General features: G+C 40.1%; 1 protein-coding gene across 2 annotated transcripts in view; it reads right to left on the reverse strand.

Moving 5' to 3' along the window:
- Positions 1-111: 111 nt before the first annotated feature.
- SLC35D1 (solute carrier family 35 member D1) overlaps positions 112-16563 on the reverse strand; it is a 40635-nt gene continuing 24183 nt past the window's right edge. The window contains exons 11-13 of one of the 2 annotated variants that reach the window (XR_015715040.1): positions 14343-14425; positions 1907-5354; positions 112-1801 (exon numbers count right to left, since the gene is read on the reverse strand). Coding sequence is in view for 1 of the 2 variants with exons in the window: in XM_016208145.2 (XP_016063631.2) it covers positions 5246-5354; positions 14343-14425 (192 nt within the window). In the remaining variant the exon portion in view is untranslated. Of the gene's footprint in view, positions 5355-14342; positions 14426-16563 lie in introns of both variants that reach the window. The other variant, XM_016208145.2, reaches the window with a different exon arrangement.

Raw genomic sequence — 16563 nt, forward strand, 5'->3', positions numbered from 1 at the left:
ACAAACTAAGATGCCCATGTGGGTTCAGCAGCACTATTCACAATAGCCAAAAGGGAAGCAACTCGAGCGTCCATCAAAGGATGAACAGATAAACAAAATGGTGTAGATACATGTGTTCAGAAAAAAGTATTTATTTGACAACTTTACAAAAATATTTAGGCACATAATTTTCCTGTTTATGTCACCTGATTTACATATCTCAATCCTCAGTACCTCTTAAAAACACTAAAATGGTCATTTGGTAAATAGAATTTATACTGAAAAATACTATAATAGGCCAACATTTATAGACAAAAATCAGTTGATCACCAGCATGAGAAAGCAACATTTATGAACAAAATAATCTCTAAAAAACATTTTTGTGAGACGATAAATCTAACCAGTAGATTTATATTAAGTATTTTCAAAAAAGAAAACTAAAAAACAACAAACCCACCATACAACATCTCTTCATACCATGACGAAGTGGCATCCTCACAGTAAGCACTAGAAGACAGGTTTAGGGATTGTGCCAGAGGTTCACAAATACCAACAACCGAGATGGACCAAGATGCAGACGCAGCACATCATCAATGCATTTAATTTGGAGAATGGAAGGAGGAATGATGGGCCTGCAAGGAGCTCCTTAAGGTGACAAGCAGGTAAAATTTTAACTGAATCACCATTGTGAAGGGTAATTATCTTCCTCTAAGATAGCGTAATTTTTATTTTTTGAGTATTACCATCAAAATATAAGAGTAATTTCATCCTTTTTAAAAAACAAGTGGAATCACCTGCATCACACAATGGCCACAGTTATATCCAGTAGGTATTAAAAACAGACCTTGAACAGAAACTATTTAAGCATTCTGGAAGCCAACAAAGTACAGGGTCGCACTTTTCAAGGAATACACACATTGGCCAGGCCTCTAGCATTTAAAGAACACAACTTAAGAAACTTGTTTTGCCAGTAACAAAATCTGCCAAGTGCCTAATATGTGCTAGGCATTGTGCTGAGTAGTTTCATATCCAATACCTCATTTCTTTTGAATATTATTATTTTCACCTCAGGGAGGGAAAAACCAATTAAGAGAAACAGATAATACAAAGTTATGGGGAAGCAAGAATAGGTGCAGTAGAGGGAGGAGGGACTCAGGATAGTCATAGAATTCGAAAAGCCTGGCACATCTCAGAGCCAAAAGACTAGTATGAATTCTATAAAAGTCTTCTTAGGTAAAAAAAAGCTTCAGCTTTATGGTGGGCACCCCCTAATCAGTGATCCTGATAAATCCTTCAACTGCTGCTTTCAGTTAGGCTCTCATTAAAGAATATGAGCAAGAACCATGTCCTACTCATCTGTTTCCCCAGAGCTTACTGCTGTATATTGGTTTGATATAATTTCAAATTTACTTGTTTAGGACAAAAATTAAGTTGTTTTGAAAAAGTAAAGCTGTTTTGATATAAAAATGAAGTAAGATGTGTCATGATGACATCACCTCAGCTGTGAGGGGTGTCCCTGGGGGCTTATCAATAAAAAACATCTGACGAGGAAGCAGCTGTGGCAAGGGGCTGTGTTTGTGAAGAGAGTTTATGAAGTCTATTAGAGAGTTCTGTCCGGACAAGGTAACCCTTTGCTGATCCAAATAGCTCTCCCAAGACCACTGGGCACTAGCTCCAGCACGGCAATGGCGCCTCTTTTACCAGCAGTGACAGAAGCCTGCAGCAGCCACTCAGAGAAGGACATCTTGCCTGCCAACGCCAGGGCCACTGTTCCCTAGCAATCTGCTCTAGCAACAGGCGATTTTCTTTTCTGTGCTGGCAGCTGGAAGGCCACTCTGTAGATTAAGCTGTCTTTCCCAAGAACCAACCCTGTAGAAAGGGTACACCTCAACTAAATTTGGACTTTATTTCATTCACCTTCCCTTGCCTGGAACAGCAGTGCAATTAATCTACCATTGCTTTGGAGTACGTTATTTTGTTATTGGCTTAGGAAATTATTATAATTCCCACAGTGAACATGTGTTAAAAGGTTGGCAAAAACAATCTCAGTCTCTGAGTACAATTTTACCATCCCAAACAAAATACTTAGCATAATGCCTGTCATAAAATACTCAGGAAATCTTTGCTCACTGAATGAGGCCATGATAACAGAAGCAAAGGCGAGCCTCAATTCCTAAGTACTATTCAAACACAGTCAAATGTGGAACTATTATTCTTTCCATGAAGATCATGTATCAGCTTCACTGACCTGAACTTTCCATGGATGACTGTCTGGCACAATAGTAATACAGAAAACTTTTAACCTACATGCAAGCTGGATCCTACAAATGACTGATTCATAAAGTCAACAGCCATATCAGGTAATTGGAAATCACCTAACATGTTGACCATATGTAGCCTCACCAACCAGGGTTATTCAAATCAATCTGGCACTGACTAAAAGCAAACCAGCTAAGAGGACTTCACTGTTGTTAACCCAAAAGAGAGAAGCCAGTAGTCATAGAATTTGGCTTTCAGAATTCTCACCACAGCTCATCTGTCTCACAGGGCAAATTAAGGATTTAACGCTATACTGCCTCTTTTTCCTCCCAGGAGGTAGTTAATAGGTCAAATTTTTTGACTTGTAAGATATCAACCTTGGCGCAAAATCCAGACATTCTGAGTGATGCTATATAGCTCTAGTGTACTGCTGTAACCAAGCCTCACATAACTGAAGCAAACTCCAAAAATGTGGGTGGCAGTTGAAGGGGGCATCCAGGAGTCAGAACATGTACGGGGCAAAAGCTATAAGTTGTTCTATTGCATCTGGTCGAAGTCTGGCATAGGCTATGAGCCCTGAGATCGATGTGCATTTAGCGAAGCTGTATCTATAAATTATTTTCTCAGGCAAACCTGGAGAGATGACAGATCTTCAAGAGATGACAGATGACCCCAAGAGGCAATTCACCTCCTGATGGGGTTCTAGCTCAACACCTCTAAACACATCCAAAGGTGTTTCATGATGAGAAATTCTACAAGTTATTTCTAATGTCAAAGTTCCTTCATGCCGCTAAAAGAAGGAACAGAACTGCCACAATTAGGTCTCTCAATGCCTTTCCACTGTTCCCAGACAAACCCAGGCAATGGCAGGCAACAGTCACAGCCAGCAGTGCCTATCAACTGTGGCCAGCCTGGAAGCTAGATAAAAGCTCTGGCATACAGAGTGATCCATCAGATAGAGCTCCCTGATTTTGCAAAGCCTATTCCTCTCCAACTCCAAATTCAATCAACTGCTTTCCTCCCTGAAAGAGCTCAAGCTAATTCAGCCAGCATCCCTTACTCCCTCAGAAAGGGGCAGTTCATTAATGGCAGCATGATTCAATGGAAAAAAACATAAATTTGGGCTAATTAGCAAATCACCTACTTTCTTGTTTTCTCACTGGTAAAACAGGAGCAGTAAGAACCATCTTATACAAGATAACGTCCTATGTTCCCACCAGAATTTCCTCATATCAGCTGGTACTGGAAAAAAGGGAGCCTTAGGACCTCTTACATGGAGCTTATAACTTGGAAGTTGGCCATGAGGACCTAGCACCACTGGACAGGCTTTAATAAAGACAAAGCAAAATAAGGGAAAAACATAAATATGAAAATGACCTCAATATAATTTTTCAAAAATACAAACATCAAAATCTTCCAGGTGCCCTGTTGAAGCACCAAAATACTCATTGTTTAGGTCAAAGGAGCCCAGTGCAGGCTACACCCAATGAACTGGAAAGTGGTGTGTGCACCAGTTCAAAGGCACCAGCCTCCCGTACACTCCCTCAGCCCAAAGTCAGCATGTATCTGAGTCAAGTCACAGAACTGTTTAACACCCCGCCTGCCCAAAGAGGCAATTCCATGTCCATTCATAGCTGCTCCCCCAGAATGCAGCATGGTCTTGAGAGAAGCTGGCATCCTCATTAAGTGAGCCAAAGGACAAAGAATGTAGGCGGCAATAACCAAAGGAGAGAGGTATGCTCATGCCATTTAAGGAAAAAGGAAGGTGATGAGTCCAACACTGACGCTGCCAGAGAAAGACTAAACCTCAACAACACAGAAACATCTAACCAGCCTTTCCCCTCAGGCCAATACATTCAGAAATGTAAGACCCAGTCCTATTGATTTAAAGAGGAGTAAGAAGAGTAGCAACTAAAGCCAGAAAAGGGAAGCACAAGGAAATGTATGGTGGTCACCTTGCCTGCCTGCCATTCTCACTCAGAGAAGGGCTGGGCTGTATGGTTCACAAAATGCAGCCCTTCGCATGCACTGGACCTCACACTGCAGCATTTGGTTTCACACGGTTGTGGGTTAGGTAGGGAAGGTGCTTCTAACCCCAGGTAGAGATCTTTAGTTTCTGAAAACTGAAAAAAGTTCTGTGACTTGTTCACAGTTACATCTTCTGAATGGACCAACAGAGCTAAGTTCTCTGTCTTATCCTCGGTCAGTACAGCAGTGAGAAAATTCAACTACTTCTAAAACATGTCTGCACCTCCAGAACTTAGCACAATGCCTGGCACACACTACACACTCACTACATTTTAGCTGAATGAATGAATCAGACAGATGGGTAAGTGAGTGAAAGGTCTACATTCTCCACCCCTTTGTTACCCATCCCACAAAAGAGGGGACAGCAAACTCTCACTGGACGCACTCTGCTCACCCCAGGGGTTCTGAGGAAAGCCAACATGGAAAGCAACACACCTCAAAGCCCCGCCAAGTTTTTTAGCGCCAAAGTTGTTGTCTTTGGCAAATGCAGTGATGCTATCCTTATGAAGAAAATGCAATCATTAAGAAATATAATTCAAAGAGAAATTTCCAATACTCCCCGCCTTGCCAGCAGAAGGAAGGCTAAACCTGCCTCCAGACACAGCAACGATTTGAATGATGAGGCTCCAGTTGGAGCACTTCATACATGCAGCTCTCAGGGACACCTGGATATCAAAGTATGGAATAAAATAGTTTCAAAACACTGATGTTTCACTGTCGGCAAAGAAGAAAAATAAATTAAAAAGCCCGGTGTGTTTTCCAGTCTGATATAAATTAATTCAAATGGCATATTTAAAATAGAGTCAATTATAAGTTCCTCTCATAAAATGTTAAAAGGCAGCAATCAATCCTCAGATTGTATAAGTGCAAAGGAATAGTATTTTCTCCATAATCAAGACACTTCAGTATCTGTGTAAAAACTGCCAGTGTTCCAAGCTGATCAGAATCTTGGGCCTACGTCGGTGAAGCAATCCTCTGGTCATACTGCTCCTTTCCCCTTAATGTCCAGCTTGTTACTGGCCTCCGACTGTTTGCTTAGCTGCTCTTCAGAGAAAGTGATGTAGGAATACACCAGGCTCCCAGCAATGCTGCAAAATAGAAAATCACCATCAGGGAGGAAGGAAGGAATGGCAAGTGTAAGGGAGACTGGTGTGAGGGGTAGAGCTACCTGTATAAATCAATGGCACCTAAAATTAAAACAGATACAGCATTTTCACCTATAGAACTAGACACACTCCCCTATCCTGGTATTATCCACTGTTGTTGACACTTTGGGAAAAATGAATGTCTGCACAGACTTGTCAGCAGGAGTGCCAATTTTATACAAGCTTTTGGAAGACAATTTGTTGAAATCAAAAACCTTAGAATTCTGCTTATCCTTTGACCTAGCAATCTACTTTCATTGATGAATTGTGTATATCCTCTTAGACTTATCGACAAAGTGTTTACCATAAAATTTATAACAGCAGAAAGTTAAAGGGTAGATGTCCCACAGCAAGAAATTATATAAAATTCATACAACAGAATACTATGCATCCATTAAAATGACATCTTAAATGAAAAAAATCTCACAAAACCTTATTACCTAATCCCATTTTATTTAAATGAACAGAATATGTATATTGATATGCACCAGAATAAAGTCTGGAAGGAACGCAAGAATATTAACAATAGTTACATCTGGATGGTAAAATTATAGGTGATTTCTTTTTTATTTGTATTTTCTGTATTTCTGAAAATAATCATTCAAAGCAAGTTATTTTTAATAAAAATGAAAATCATCCCAATTAATAACTAAACATGCAGACCCTGGGAGATTCACAGAGCTGGTTTTTCTCTGACGAGAATCAAGTTTGCAGTGGAAAACCCATTATCTGAGCTCTCAGCCTCGGAGTTGGTTGCTAGTACCCTTCACTTGTCTACCATACCTACCGCCAGGAAGGGTCACTCTTCTGGGACAGTGATTACTCTTATCTATTCTCTGTGGGGACCTCAAGCCCACCTGCAATATAGAGCTTCCTACCCCAATCACAACTGAAAGATTGGTGGAGGAGCTTAGAGAGCTAACACTCTGAACTGCCCTGACCTGCTCTCCCACTGAGCCTGCTACCCATGACTCCCTTGGGTCTCTAGCTGGCAGCCTGGCCTGGGCTCTGTTTTCAGATGTCCCTGCCCTAGGTTTGGCCCCTACCTTCTGCTTGACCACTTGGCCCACAAATTTACTGCTTATTTGAAATTAGTTCCATTTTCCTCTGGACTTTGGTGTCCTAGCCGCAGCCCCGACCAGCTACAGCAAGGTGAGAGATGCCTAGCTCCAGAAAATAAGGAAGATCAGGCACTCACAGCACTTAATAATCAAATTGTGGCCATTTACTAAAGTCTACTACATGTCAAGTATTTTACATACATTTGCTATTGCAATATTCTTGCAAGGTACAATATCTCTGCAGATAACAAACACTGAGTCCCAGAGTCAAAAGATAACTTGCTCAGGGTCACAAAGCATGTTAATGATAGACCCGAATAAAACCCTGTTAGTCCAATTGTTCCTACTGAAATGGCTTCCTCTCTATGACCCCTGCTCCAATCGATATTGCAGGTACCTATCCTTATTTTGTTCCCATCAGCCTGTAAATGTCCCAAAGCCTTACTCTTAGCTCTGCAGAGTCCCTTGCACAGGTCTGGCACTTTGTAGCAGCATAGTAAATAATTGCTGGATGGAATATCGGTTATGGCCCCATTCAAAGTAAGAAACCTCATTACCCCAATCCTTGTGCCAGTGTTCACAGAGCTTCGTCTTCTTCATCTGGTAGCTTTATTCCCACCCACCTCCTTTCCCCTTCCTTCCTTCTCTCTTTTTTTTTTTTTTAATTTTATCTGACTCTTCTGGAAACGGTTCTTATTTTTCTAGTGCATCAAGTAGATGACTTTTCTCTGGCAGCTGGGCTAGGACCCAAGGAGATGGTTAACTGTAGCCTTCCGTACTAAAGCTCAACACTCTTCAGGTTCACTGTACATACACGATAGTCAATTTCCATGTGCCTCAACCCCACTCTATGCCCCAACAAAGTGGAAGGAATGCCCCTTCCTTCTGCCATCCTACCCTCCACTAGATTCCCACTCCTATGAAAACTTAAAACATAGCAATGCTCTCTGTATTTTTTCCTGTCAAGATTACCTTTGATGCACTTGTCAAGCAGAATCCACCTGGAAAGAAATAATGGAGCCATGCAGGATAGAAGACACGGAACTTATTCCAGGCTTGGTCCTTGGGGTGATCCTGGGCTCTACGCTTGTCAGTGCAGTTAGTATAATGAAGAAACATGGACTCTGGAGTCAGGCCTTGGTTCAGATCTTGAATATACTGATAGCTCTGTACCCCTGGGCAAATTTGTTAATTTCTCTGAGATTTTACTTCTGTAAATAAGAATAATACTATCCATCTAGGCTTCTTTGAGGTGAGAGCACACATGAAGAGCCAGGCCCCGAACCTGGCACACAGTTAAGCAATCAGGAAATATTCATTCCTTCTCTGTGAGCTCTGATACTCACCAACCAGAGGCGAAATGCCATGTTAACAAAAGATATGGTGGTATAATCAGATTTAACCTGATGCAAGAGGGGCACACTGTTGCCTCATAACCAAAGCAAATCCAAACAGAGAGAATACTGTACTCTGGAGAATGCAGAGCACAGAGAGTTCAGATATTCACAAGTTCCAATAAGAGGCAATAAACATTTTTCATCTCCTCTTTATTCCTGATAACCTTTGACCCTCCTGTTAAGCTGATCATTATCAGAAATGCCCTTTCCTGCATCACCTGATGAGAACTGAATATTCATCACAGGAATACTGTGTGCCAAGCAGTGATGCTTTGGAAAGGGATACCATACCATTGACCCTTGAACAACATGGGGGGCTAGGGGTGCAGACACCCAATCAAAAATTCACATATAACTTTTGACGCCCCAAAAACTTTACCAATAGCCTACTGCTGACTAGAAGCCTTACTGATAACATAAACAGTCAATTAACACATATTCTGTATAAGTATTATATACCATATTCTTACAGTAAAGTAAGCTAGAGGAGAAAATGTTATTAAGAAAATACGGTAGAGAACACATATAGTACTGTACATATTTATTGAAAAATGTTCACAACAGCACAGTTTACAATAGCTAAGATCTGGAAACAGCCCAAGTGCCCATCAGTAGATGAGTGGATTAAAAAGTTGTGGGACATTTACACCGTGGAATACTACATAGCTGTGAAGAAGAAGAATCTCATACCCTTTGGGACAGTATGGATGGTCCTGGAGAATATTATGCTAAGTGAAATAAGCCAGGCAGTGAAAGAAAAATATCACATGATCTCGCTTATACGTGGAATCTAAAGGACTTAATAAACTGACGAGCAGAATAGATTCAATGACATGGAAGCATTTTGAGACTGACGAAATGTCAGAGGGAAGGGGGAGAGGGGGTGGAGAGGGAGAGAGTAACCAAAGAATTTATATGCATATATGTACAACCCAAGGACACGGACAATGGTGGGGAGAGGGACTGGGAAGGGGGAAGGAACAGGGGGGAAGGGTCATTGGGGAGAAAAAGGGACATCTGTAATACTTTAAACAAAAAAATTATAAAAAAAGAAAAAAAGAAAAGAAAAACCCACATACACGTGGACGGACCCACACAGTTCAAACCTGCACTATTCAAGGATAAACTTTAAAATTGCTTCTGAGCAGCTTTGGGAATGCAGGGAAACGGGGAGGAGGGGAAGACGAGGACAGGAAATGAAAGGGAAAAGCCTAGATTTTAGGGGGGAACTACATCTGACTTTTTATACATCACTACCCAATAATTGTGAATCAGGATCTTCTACTACAAAAAAAGAACTTCTCATTAGTCTGGCACCATAAACATTCACATGAAATTTGATAACTTCTGGTACTTTGGAATTGGTATTTCTATATCCAACCATCCTAAATATTCATTTTTTAAAATCTCAAGCAATTCTCCATCTGCCTAATATTCAGATCACATAGTACTACTGAATTCACTGAGACGCGCTGTGGCAGACACAGCCAGGAAATAAACAGAAGAAAAAGAAAAAGCTACTGTGCCCCGCAGACAGGGGTCTAGTTAGAATAATGCAAGAAGGATAGGAAAGTGCTGAACAGGGCCCCTCCTCTGCTCTGATCCCCTGCTGGTCTTCCAGAGCCATGCAAACTCAACCTGCCTCTCCTAGACCTATAGCCATGGACACATTTAACAGCCACAGACGATGAGAGAGCCATTCTACAAATACATACTAAAAATGCCTTCAGTATAGCACCTTCATGGCCAGGGCATTAGAGTACTAAAGGACAGCAGTCTCCATCTCTCCTTGTAGCTGACACGTTTGTTCATGTGTCCAGCCAGGTAGCTCTGCCTCTTAGACCCGCCTTCCATACGTAAAATGTCAACCCAATTCAAAACCTATGAACCAAAACAGTTTGACTTCTACTGCTATTTTTGAACATACATATTTCCCACCCCATAATTTAATGTACCTCTGGGTACAGTCTTCCTACAGCAACAAGGGACACCCCATCTTAACTCCCACACAGCAGCTGCTTGGGGAGCCTTTTCTCTTCTGTCTCACCAGCCAGAGACAGCTGTGCTGCCTATATATTTTTCACAGCCAACATTTGTCACCAGCAAACAGGTCACTCAATTATCTCTTCCTTCATTTGCTGTCTCCTCTACTAGAAGGAAAACTCCATGAAGGAAGAGGGTTTTGACCAGTTTTGATAGCAGCTCTATCTCCATTGCCTGAAACAATGTTTGGTGCCTGGCAGGTACCTACGATACATTTGTTTATGAGTAACTCTTCCCAGCTAGATTACAAATTCCCTGAGGATGAAAATTAGTCTAAGGCTTTGCATGCACTAAGTAGTCACTTCCTTTAATAAGTGTACAGAAAGGGTTAAGCAATCCTGGTTCTCATGCTGCCTGCAAGGGCAAGAGGATAAACAGATCAGGCAGGAAGCCAGCAGGGAGACTGCAAACATTCAAAACAAAACGGAGCCATTCTAACCTCTTATCCCATGTGCCTTCACATGGTTAAATTATAGGGCATATTTTTAAAGTCCAATCAGGGTTAGAATCTCAGCTCTGATTCTTACTATGGCAGCTGTGTGACTTTGGGCAAGTTATTTCACCTCTCTGAACCTCAATTTCATTACTATGTGAACTGGGGGGTAATTAAATGAGATGGCACTATAAAGGTAGCCGTCATCTACTAGGTACTCAACAAACATTAACTTCCTATCTGCTGCCTTCCCAGGGATCTATTTATGTCCTTTCTATACTAAGATAAGTGTTGGTCTGTACACATACTTTAAAAATAGAAGTATCTTAGTCACAGAATTCTGGCCAGGATGTGAATCATTCTATCTGCCTAAGAGTTTTCAGATAACCTAATTGGTACAGACACTTTCAAAAAAGAGGAAATTTTTCATAAAGATACACTTACTATACAACCCAGGAATTCCATCCACTCCTAGGTATTTACCCCAAGTAAAATGGAAACTTATCTCACACACAAACTTCTAAGCAAATGCTTTAGCAGCTAATACAAAACAGCTAAAAACTGGACACTTGTCTTTCAGTTGGTAAATGGATAAACTATGATATATCCAAAATGGAATTCTACTCAGCAATAAAAAATTAAAAACTACTGATATATGCAACAACATAAAATCTCAAATGCAACATGGAATATGTTAAATGAAAGCAGTCACACCAAAAGCTACATATTATTGTTATATGACATGCTGGACACTACATGGATAGAAAACAGGTATTTATTAGGGGCAGAGGTTCAATGGAAAGGGACATGGGGAGATTTTGGGGTGGTGGTGATACAAGTGTTTCATATCTTGAATGTGATGTAGTAGTTACATTACTATGCATTTGTCAGAACTCATAAAACTGCACATTAAAAGGGATGGATTTTACTGTATTTAAGTCTATATTAATTTTTTTAAATGGAAGAAAAAAAAGAATTACAGCTAAAGATGAGTTCCAGAGATTCTAAGAATTCAGCCTGGGTTGTTACAAGGACGATGATGTCATTACCTGGAGAGGCTACATTACTCAGGCCAAAGCGCAGGCCAGAGCCCAGCCACTTACAGAAGTACAGAAACATTCTCTGTCACCACCCTTCACTATTCATTCCCACCCTCTCTGTTACTTTCTTAGGGTTGGATGAGCACCCTAGTAACTGGCCACTGGAAAAAGGCATTTAGAGGGAGTTGGAGACAGCCAGACTTTCAACAGAGCCCTACTTATGTCAGCCTAATCCAACATCTTGAGACAGAAATTGCACTGGAAGAACTTTCAAGATGCTGGATTTGATACATGTTAGGATGACATAAATTGTAACATTCCAATATACTCAGGAACTTAAGTTATTTTAAATAGCTTTCAATGTGAAAAAAAAGATACCTAATCTTTTTTATAAGATTATCTTATAAGAGATTTAATCTGTAGAGATCTAAAAATGAAAACAGAAGCTTTTACTTCATTTTGGCTATCAGGTTATTTATTTTAAGGGGACAAAAAAAAAAATTAAGGCATTTCTGACTCAGGTCTATATAGTGTCATAATGATTCTTTAATCCAGATTTTAAGAAATGAATGAAACTCAGGCCACACACAAAGTAAGAACTGTTTCACCATTTTGCTCCTTATATCTTGGCCCTTCCTCACAAATTTTAATGAAAGAAATAGACATTTACTAAGTAAGCATAGATGTCAAGCAGTGAATTAGGTACTTTAGACTCATTATTTTATTCTAAAAACTCTAAAAAGGTAGGTATTTTCATCCCCAACACATAAGAAAACTGAAGCTAAGAAAAGATAAACAACTAACTCAAAGTCACACAGATGGCAAGCTTCAGCACTGCAACTCCAAACAAGGTCTGGACCCAACTACTCATCTTCTCTCTATAACATGCAATTCCCAGACGCACATACATGCCCACCATACCACCTACGCCTAATTCCACAAGTGAAAAACGATCTTTCCTCTAGAAGGCTGTCAACAATAGTGGCAAAAAAGATGTCAGGAAAGGAGCATCAATGAATTATTAACCTATTAATAATAATTGTGTTAAATTCTCATATTGATCCACAAGAAAGGTAGAACAGGTGTTATCACTTACCTTTGAAGAGATAAAAGCTCAGGGAGGTTAAATAATTTGCTGCAAATTAGAAAGATGACAGTACCATATCCTAGTAGAGAGCTTTATAGTTCCCAAAGTGCTTTTTCAGCAATCCACACAGAATTCACCCACATAGAATTCATAAAGCAAATATTTATTCAGCAACTACCAGGCTTCATTCTAGGAGCTTGAGAAACTTGAGTAAGCAATACAGGCTGAGAGCCCTACCCTCATGGGAGTCACATTCTAGCATGGGAGCAATAAATATAAATAAGCAAATTATATGGTATATTAGAAAGAAAGTAAGTATCCTAGAAAAGGTAAATAGAAAAGCAAAATAAAAGGGTTTGGAAGTATCAAAAGGGGAAGAGTAGATTGCAATTTTATTTTTTAATTAATTAATTTTATTAAATTTATCGAAGTGACATTGGTTAATAAAGTTATATAGGTGTCAGGCATATAATTCTACAATACATCATCTGTATATTGTATTGTGTGTTTACCACTCCCAGTCAAGTCTCCTTCCATTACCATTTATCCCCCCTATACACTCCCCCTACCCCCATAGGTTGCAATCTCAAATAAGTTGGTCAGGGTAGACTTCCTTGAGAAGATAACATTTGAGCAAAAATTTATAGGTGTAAAGGAGTTACCCATGCAAGTATCTGGCAGTACAGTGTTCCAGGTAGGGAACTAGCCTATACAAAGGCCCTAAAGTGAGCATACACCCACTTTAAGGGAACAGCAAGGAAACCTATGTGGATGAAGTGGAGTGAGGGAGAAGAGAAGCAGGAGCTGAAATTAGAGAGGTAAAGAGGTAGATCCTGTAGGGCCTTGTCAGGACTTCGGGACATGAAGAGCCTGGGGCAGGGGTAAACAGAAGGGTGGTATATTCTGACTTACCTTTTATAAGGAATATACTGTCTACTCCACTGAGAACTGTGGGACGGGATTTGGTGGCTGTGGTGGGTGGGAAATGAGTCAAACCAGGGACAAGTGTAGAAACTAGAAAGTAATTTAGGCAAGAGATACTGGTGGCTTAGATGATGATGGGAGGAATGCAGGTGGTAAGAAGTGGTCTTTTTCTGAATATATTCTGAGGTAGAGCCAACAGAATTTTCTAACACCCTAGATAGTGGGTATAAGACTGAAGAGTCAAAGATGACTTCAAGGTTTTTGAAGTGAAAGGGTAGAAGGATGGCATTTCCATCAACTGAGATGCAGAGGCTTTGGGTGGAAGAGACTTTGGAGAAACTAAAAGGAGTTCAGTATTGGACATGTCAGCTGGAGATATCAAGTGGGCTATTAGGTACACAAGCATATGTTCAGGACAGAGGTCTGGTCCAAACACAAATTTGAGAATTTTTAACCAGATAAACAAGTTTAAAACCATGAGATTCAAAATTCTTCAGCTGAAAAAGATCTTTCATACAAGTCACCCTCCTCACTGATGAAGATAAATAAAGCCTAAAGAAATGCAGTGATATGGCCAAAGTCAGACACATATAACACATTTCTAACAAAGTTAGTGTTCTTTAGCCCTGCATTTTCTTAATAACAGTGTACTGCCATCTAGCATACTATAAAGGTAGGTGTATTCTTTGAAAAGCTAAGTAAAAGGAGTTCAACTTCCAGAAAAGGTTCCCCAACTATTATGCATAAAATATGGAACCATTTTCTCTCTTTCTCAAAAAGCACTATCTTAAGATGTTAAATATATAATATATTGTAGGCACTCCATAACTGTTTGTTTAATAAATGAACACACATTTGACATTAAATAGCCCAACCTTACTGTGACACTATTTGAGTACCCAAATCCCACTTGTCAAGGTGGTTATATTTAAATATTTTTACTTACCTGATATTTAAGCCAATGAAGTTCGTCCATGTGAAAATATAATCTCCACCAAAGACCATTCCAATATAAGTTATTAATATATTCTAAAAAAAAGGCAATATACTGTTACATAGGTTTAACTGAGCTTTTAAAATATTCATATAAATTCATCCATGCTATGACCCAAATACCTATCCTTAATGCAAAAACAAATAAGCACACAATAACAAAAATCAACCAATCCTAAAATGAGTGTCGTATGAGCAAGAACACTAACAAGGAAACAATGACATTAGCCTTTTCCCAACTTTTTCCCTACAGAAGCTAAATGCTTTCACCACTACTAAAAAATGCTAACAAGATTATCAACAAGAGCTGGTGTTCTCAAACTTTCTCTGCTCTGTGGTATGGGCTGACTTTATAAATCTAAATTGAGAAACGCTGCTGTTGCTAGGGTAGAAAGCACTAAGGCGTATCTAGCAACCTTAGAAAAGAATGTTCTTTCTCCCACTGAGATAACTGTGGACTAGTGAGGGCAGAGTGAGGAAGGAAAGCCTGCTGACATGCAAGGATCTTTCCCTCCTTTTTGAAAAGGACATAGGGGATGGTGGGGAGATTACCAACATGAGACAGTTTTTAGAGGAACCTTCCTTGGTATCTTCAAAAAACACATGGGAAATCATCTCAAAGTAGCATAACTAAGTCATCTCTCCTGACTTCCTTAAACTCCCAGGTGTGAATGTCTTCTGCTTATCTGGCTTCCCTTTAATTAAACTCAGACCATAAAGGGGAAATAAAATTTTCCAAAGTTATTCAGTTCTTCTCTAACCTCCATTCTTTCACATTCGTAAGTCACTTCATCCCTCTCTGCCTTTACAGCTGCCATAAATGCGAAATGTCATAAGCATTTTCAGTACCTGCGTTCTCCCAGATTAGGCCTCCGAAGCAGACAGGAAAGTGTTACAGTGATTTTGTGTTTGTTCGTTTTGTTTTTTTAATCCTCACCCGAGGATATTTTTTTCCACTGCTTTTCAGAGAGAGGGAGGGAGGGAGGGAGGGGTAGTGGGGAGGGAGGGAGAGAGAGGGAAACATCTACCTGAGAGAGACTGCCTCCCCACCAGGGCTGGGGATGGAGCCTACAACTGAGGTACATGCTGTAATCAAACCTGGGACCCTCCAGTCCGCAGGTCAACACTCTAACCACTGAGCCAAACTGGCCAGGGCAGCTAGAGTGTTTTTAAAAGGCCAAAAACAAACTTCAAAATTATATTTAAATGGAGTGCCCTTTGAGCATTCAAAATTATGTCAGCCTCTTCTAAGTCCAAGGATTGAGAGAGCAAGTTACTTCAGAGGAGATCTTTTTAATTATTTGAGTTGGGGGGGGGGATGAAATACCATGTAACGGTAGGCAACTGGGGAAAATGTTTAACGGACCTCTCTTAGAATACAGAGATCCAAAGATCCAGGGAGAAGGTAGGTTAATTTGCATAATTGCCCAAGGAACTTGAGAAAGGGAAAAGACAGAGAACCCAATCCTTATTGTGTAAAACCAATCAGAAGTTAGAAAAACTCTTAAGCATACATTAGGCCAACCTAACAAGGGTTTGCTATCAGGAAAAGACACCAATGCCCCCAAAGCAGAACCAACCAGGAAGTACTAAAGAGTCTGGTAGTTCAAAACTAATTCTCAAAATTTAGTAATACCTGAGACTTATTTGGAAACCTTGTTAAAGACAATAATTTCCAGGCCCTACTTTAGAGATTCTGATTCAGTATATTTGAGGTGGGCCTAGGAATTTCCATTTTTAATTAGTTATCCTAAGTAATTTTCCTACCACACTTAAGAAACAAGGAATGCTCGCCCAAGGGTTTATGGGGTTGGGATCTTCAAGCACAGAAGTCAGCTTAAAACCCCTTGAGGAACAACGATTGAGCTAAAGGGTATGACTGAGAGGCTAATGAGAGAAGCTCCACTGTCACCCATGAGACTGAAACAGCAAGAGCTTCCGTGTACTCCCATCTGCCAGACAGTATAACACCTTCAACAGAAATACCACAGGGCAGTAAGAAGCAACAGCAATTGTAAATTAATCAGATAATCCAATTTTTCCCTCTCCCTACAGCTTGTAAACAAAACTGATCCCTTTGGACTAAGTCCATAGGGTTCTGTGCTGAGAAGGAAATATCAAAAGCACTGGACTTTATGTTAACGAGAGCATGACTGTATTTGTACCCCATGCTG

Source organism: Miniopterus natalensis, chromosome 9 (genome assembly GCF_054644295.1).
Source record: "Miniopterus natalensis isolate mMinNat1 chromosome 9, mMinNat1.hap1, whole genome shotgun sequence".
Classification (NCBI taxonomy): Eukaryota; Metazoa; Chordata; class Mammalia; order Chiroptera; family Miniopteridae; genus Miniopterus; species Miniopterus natalensis.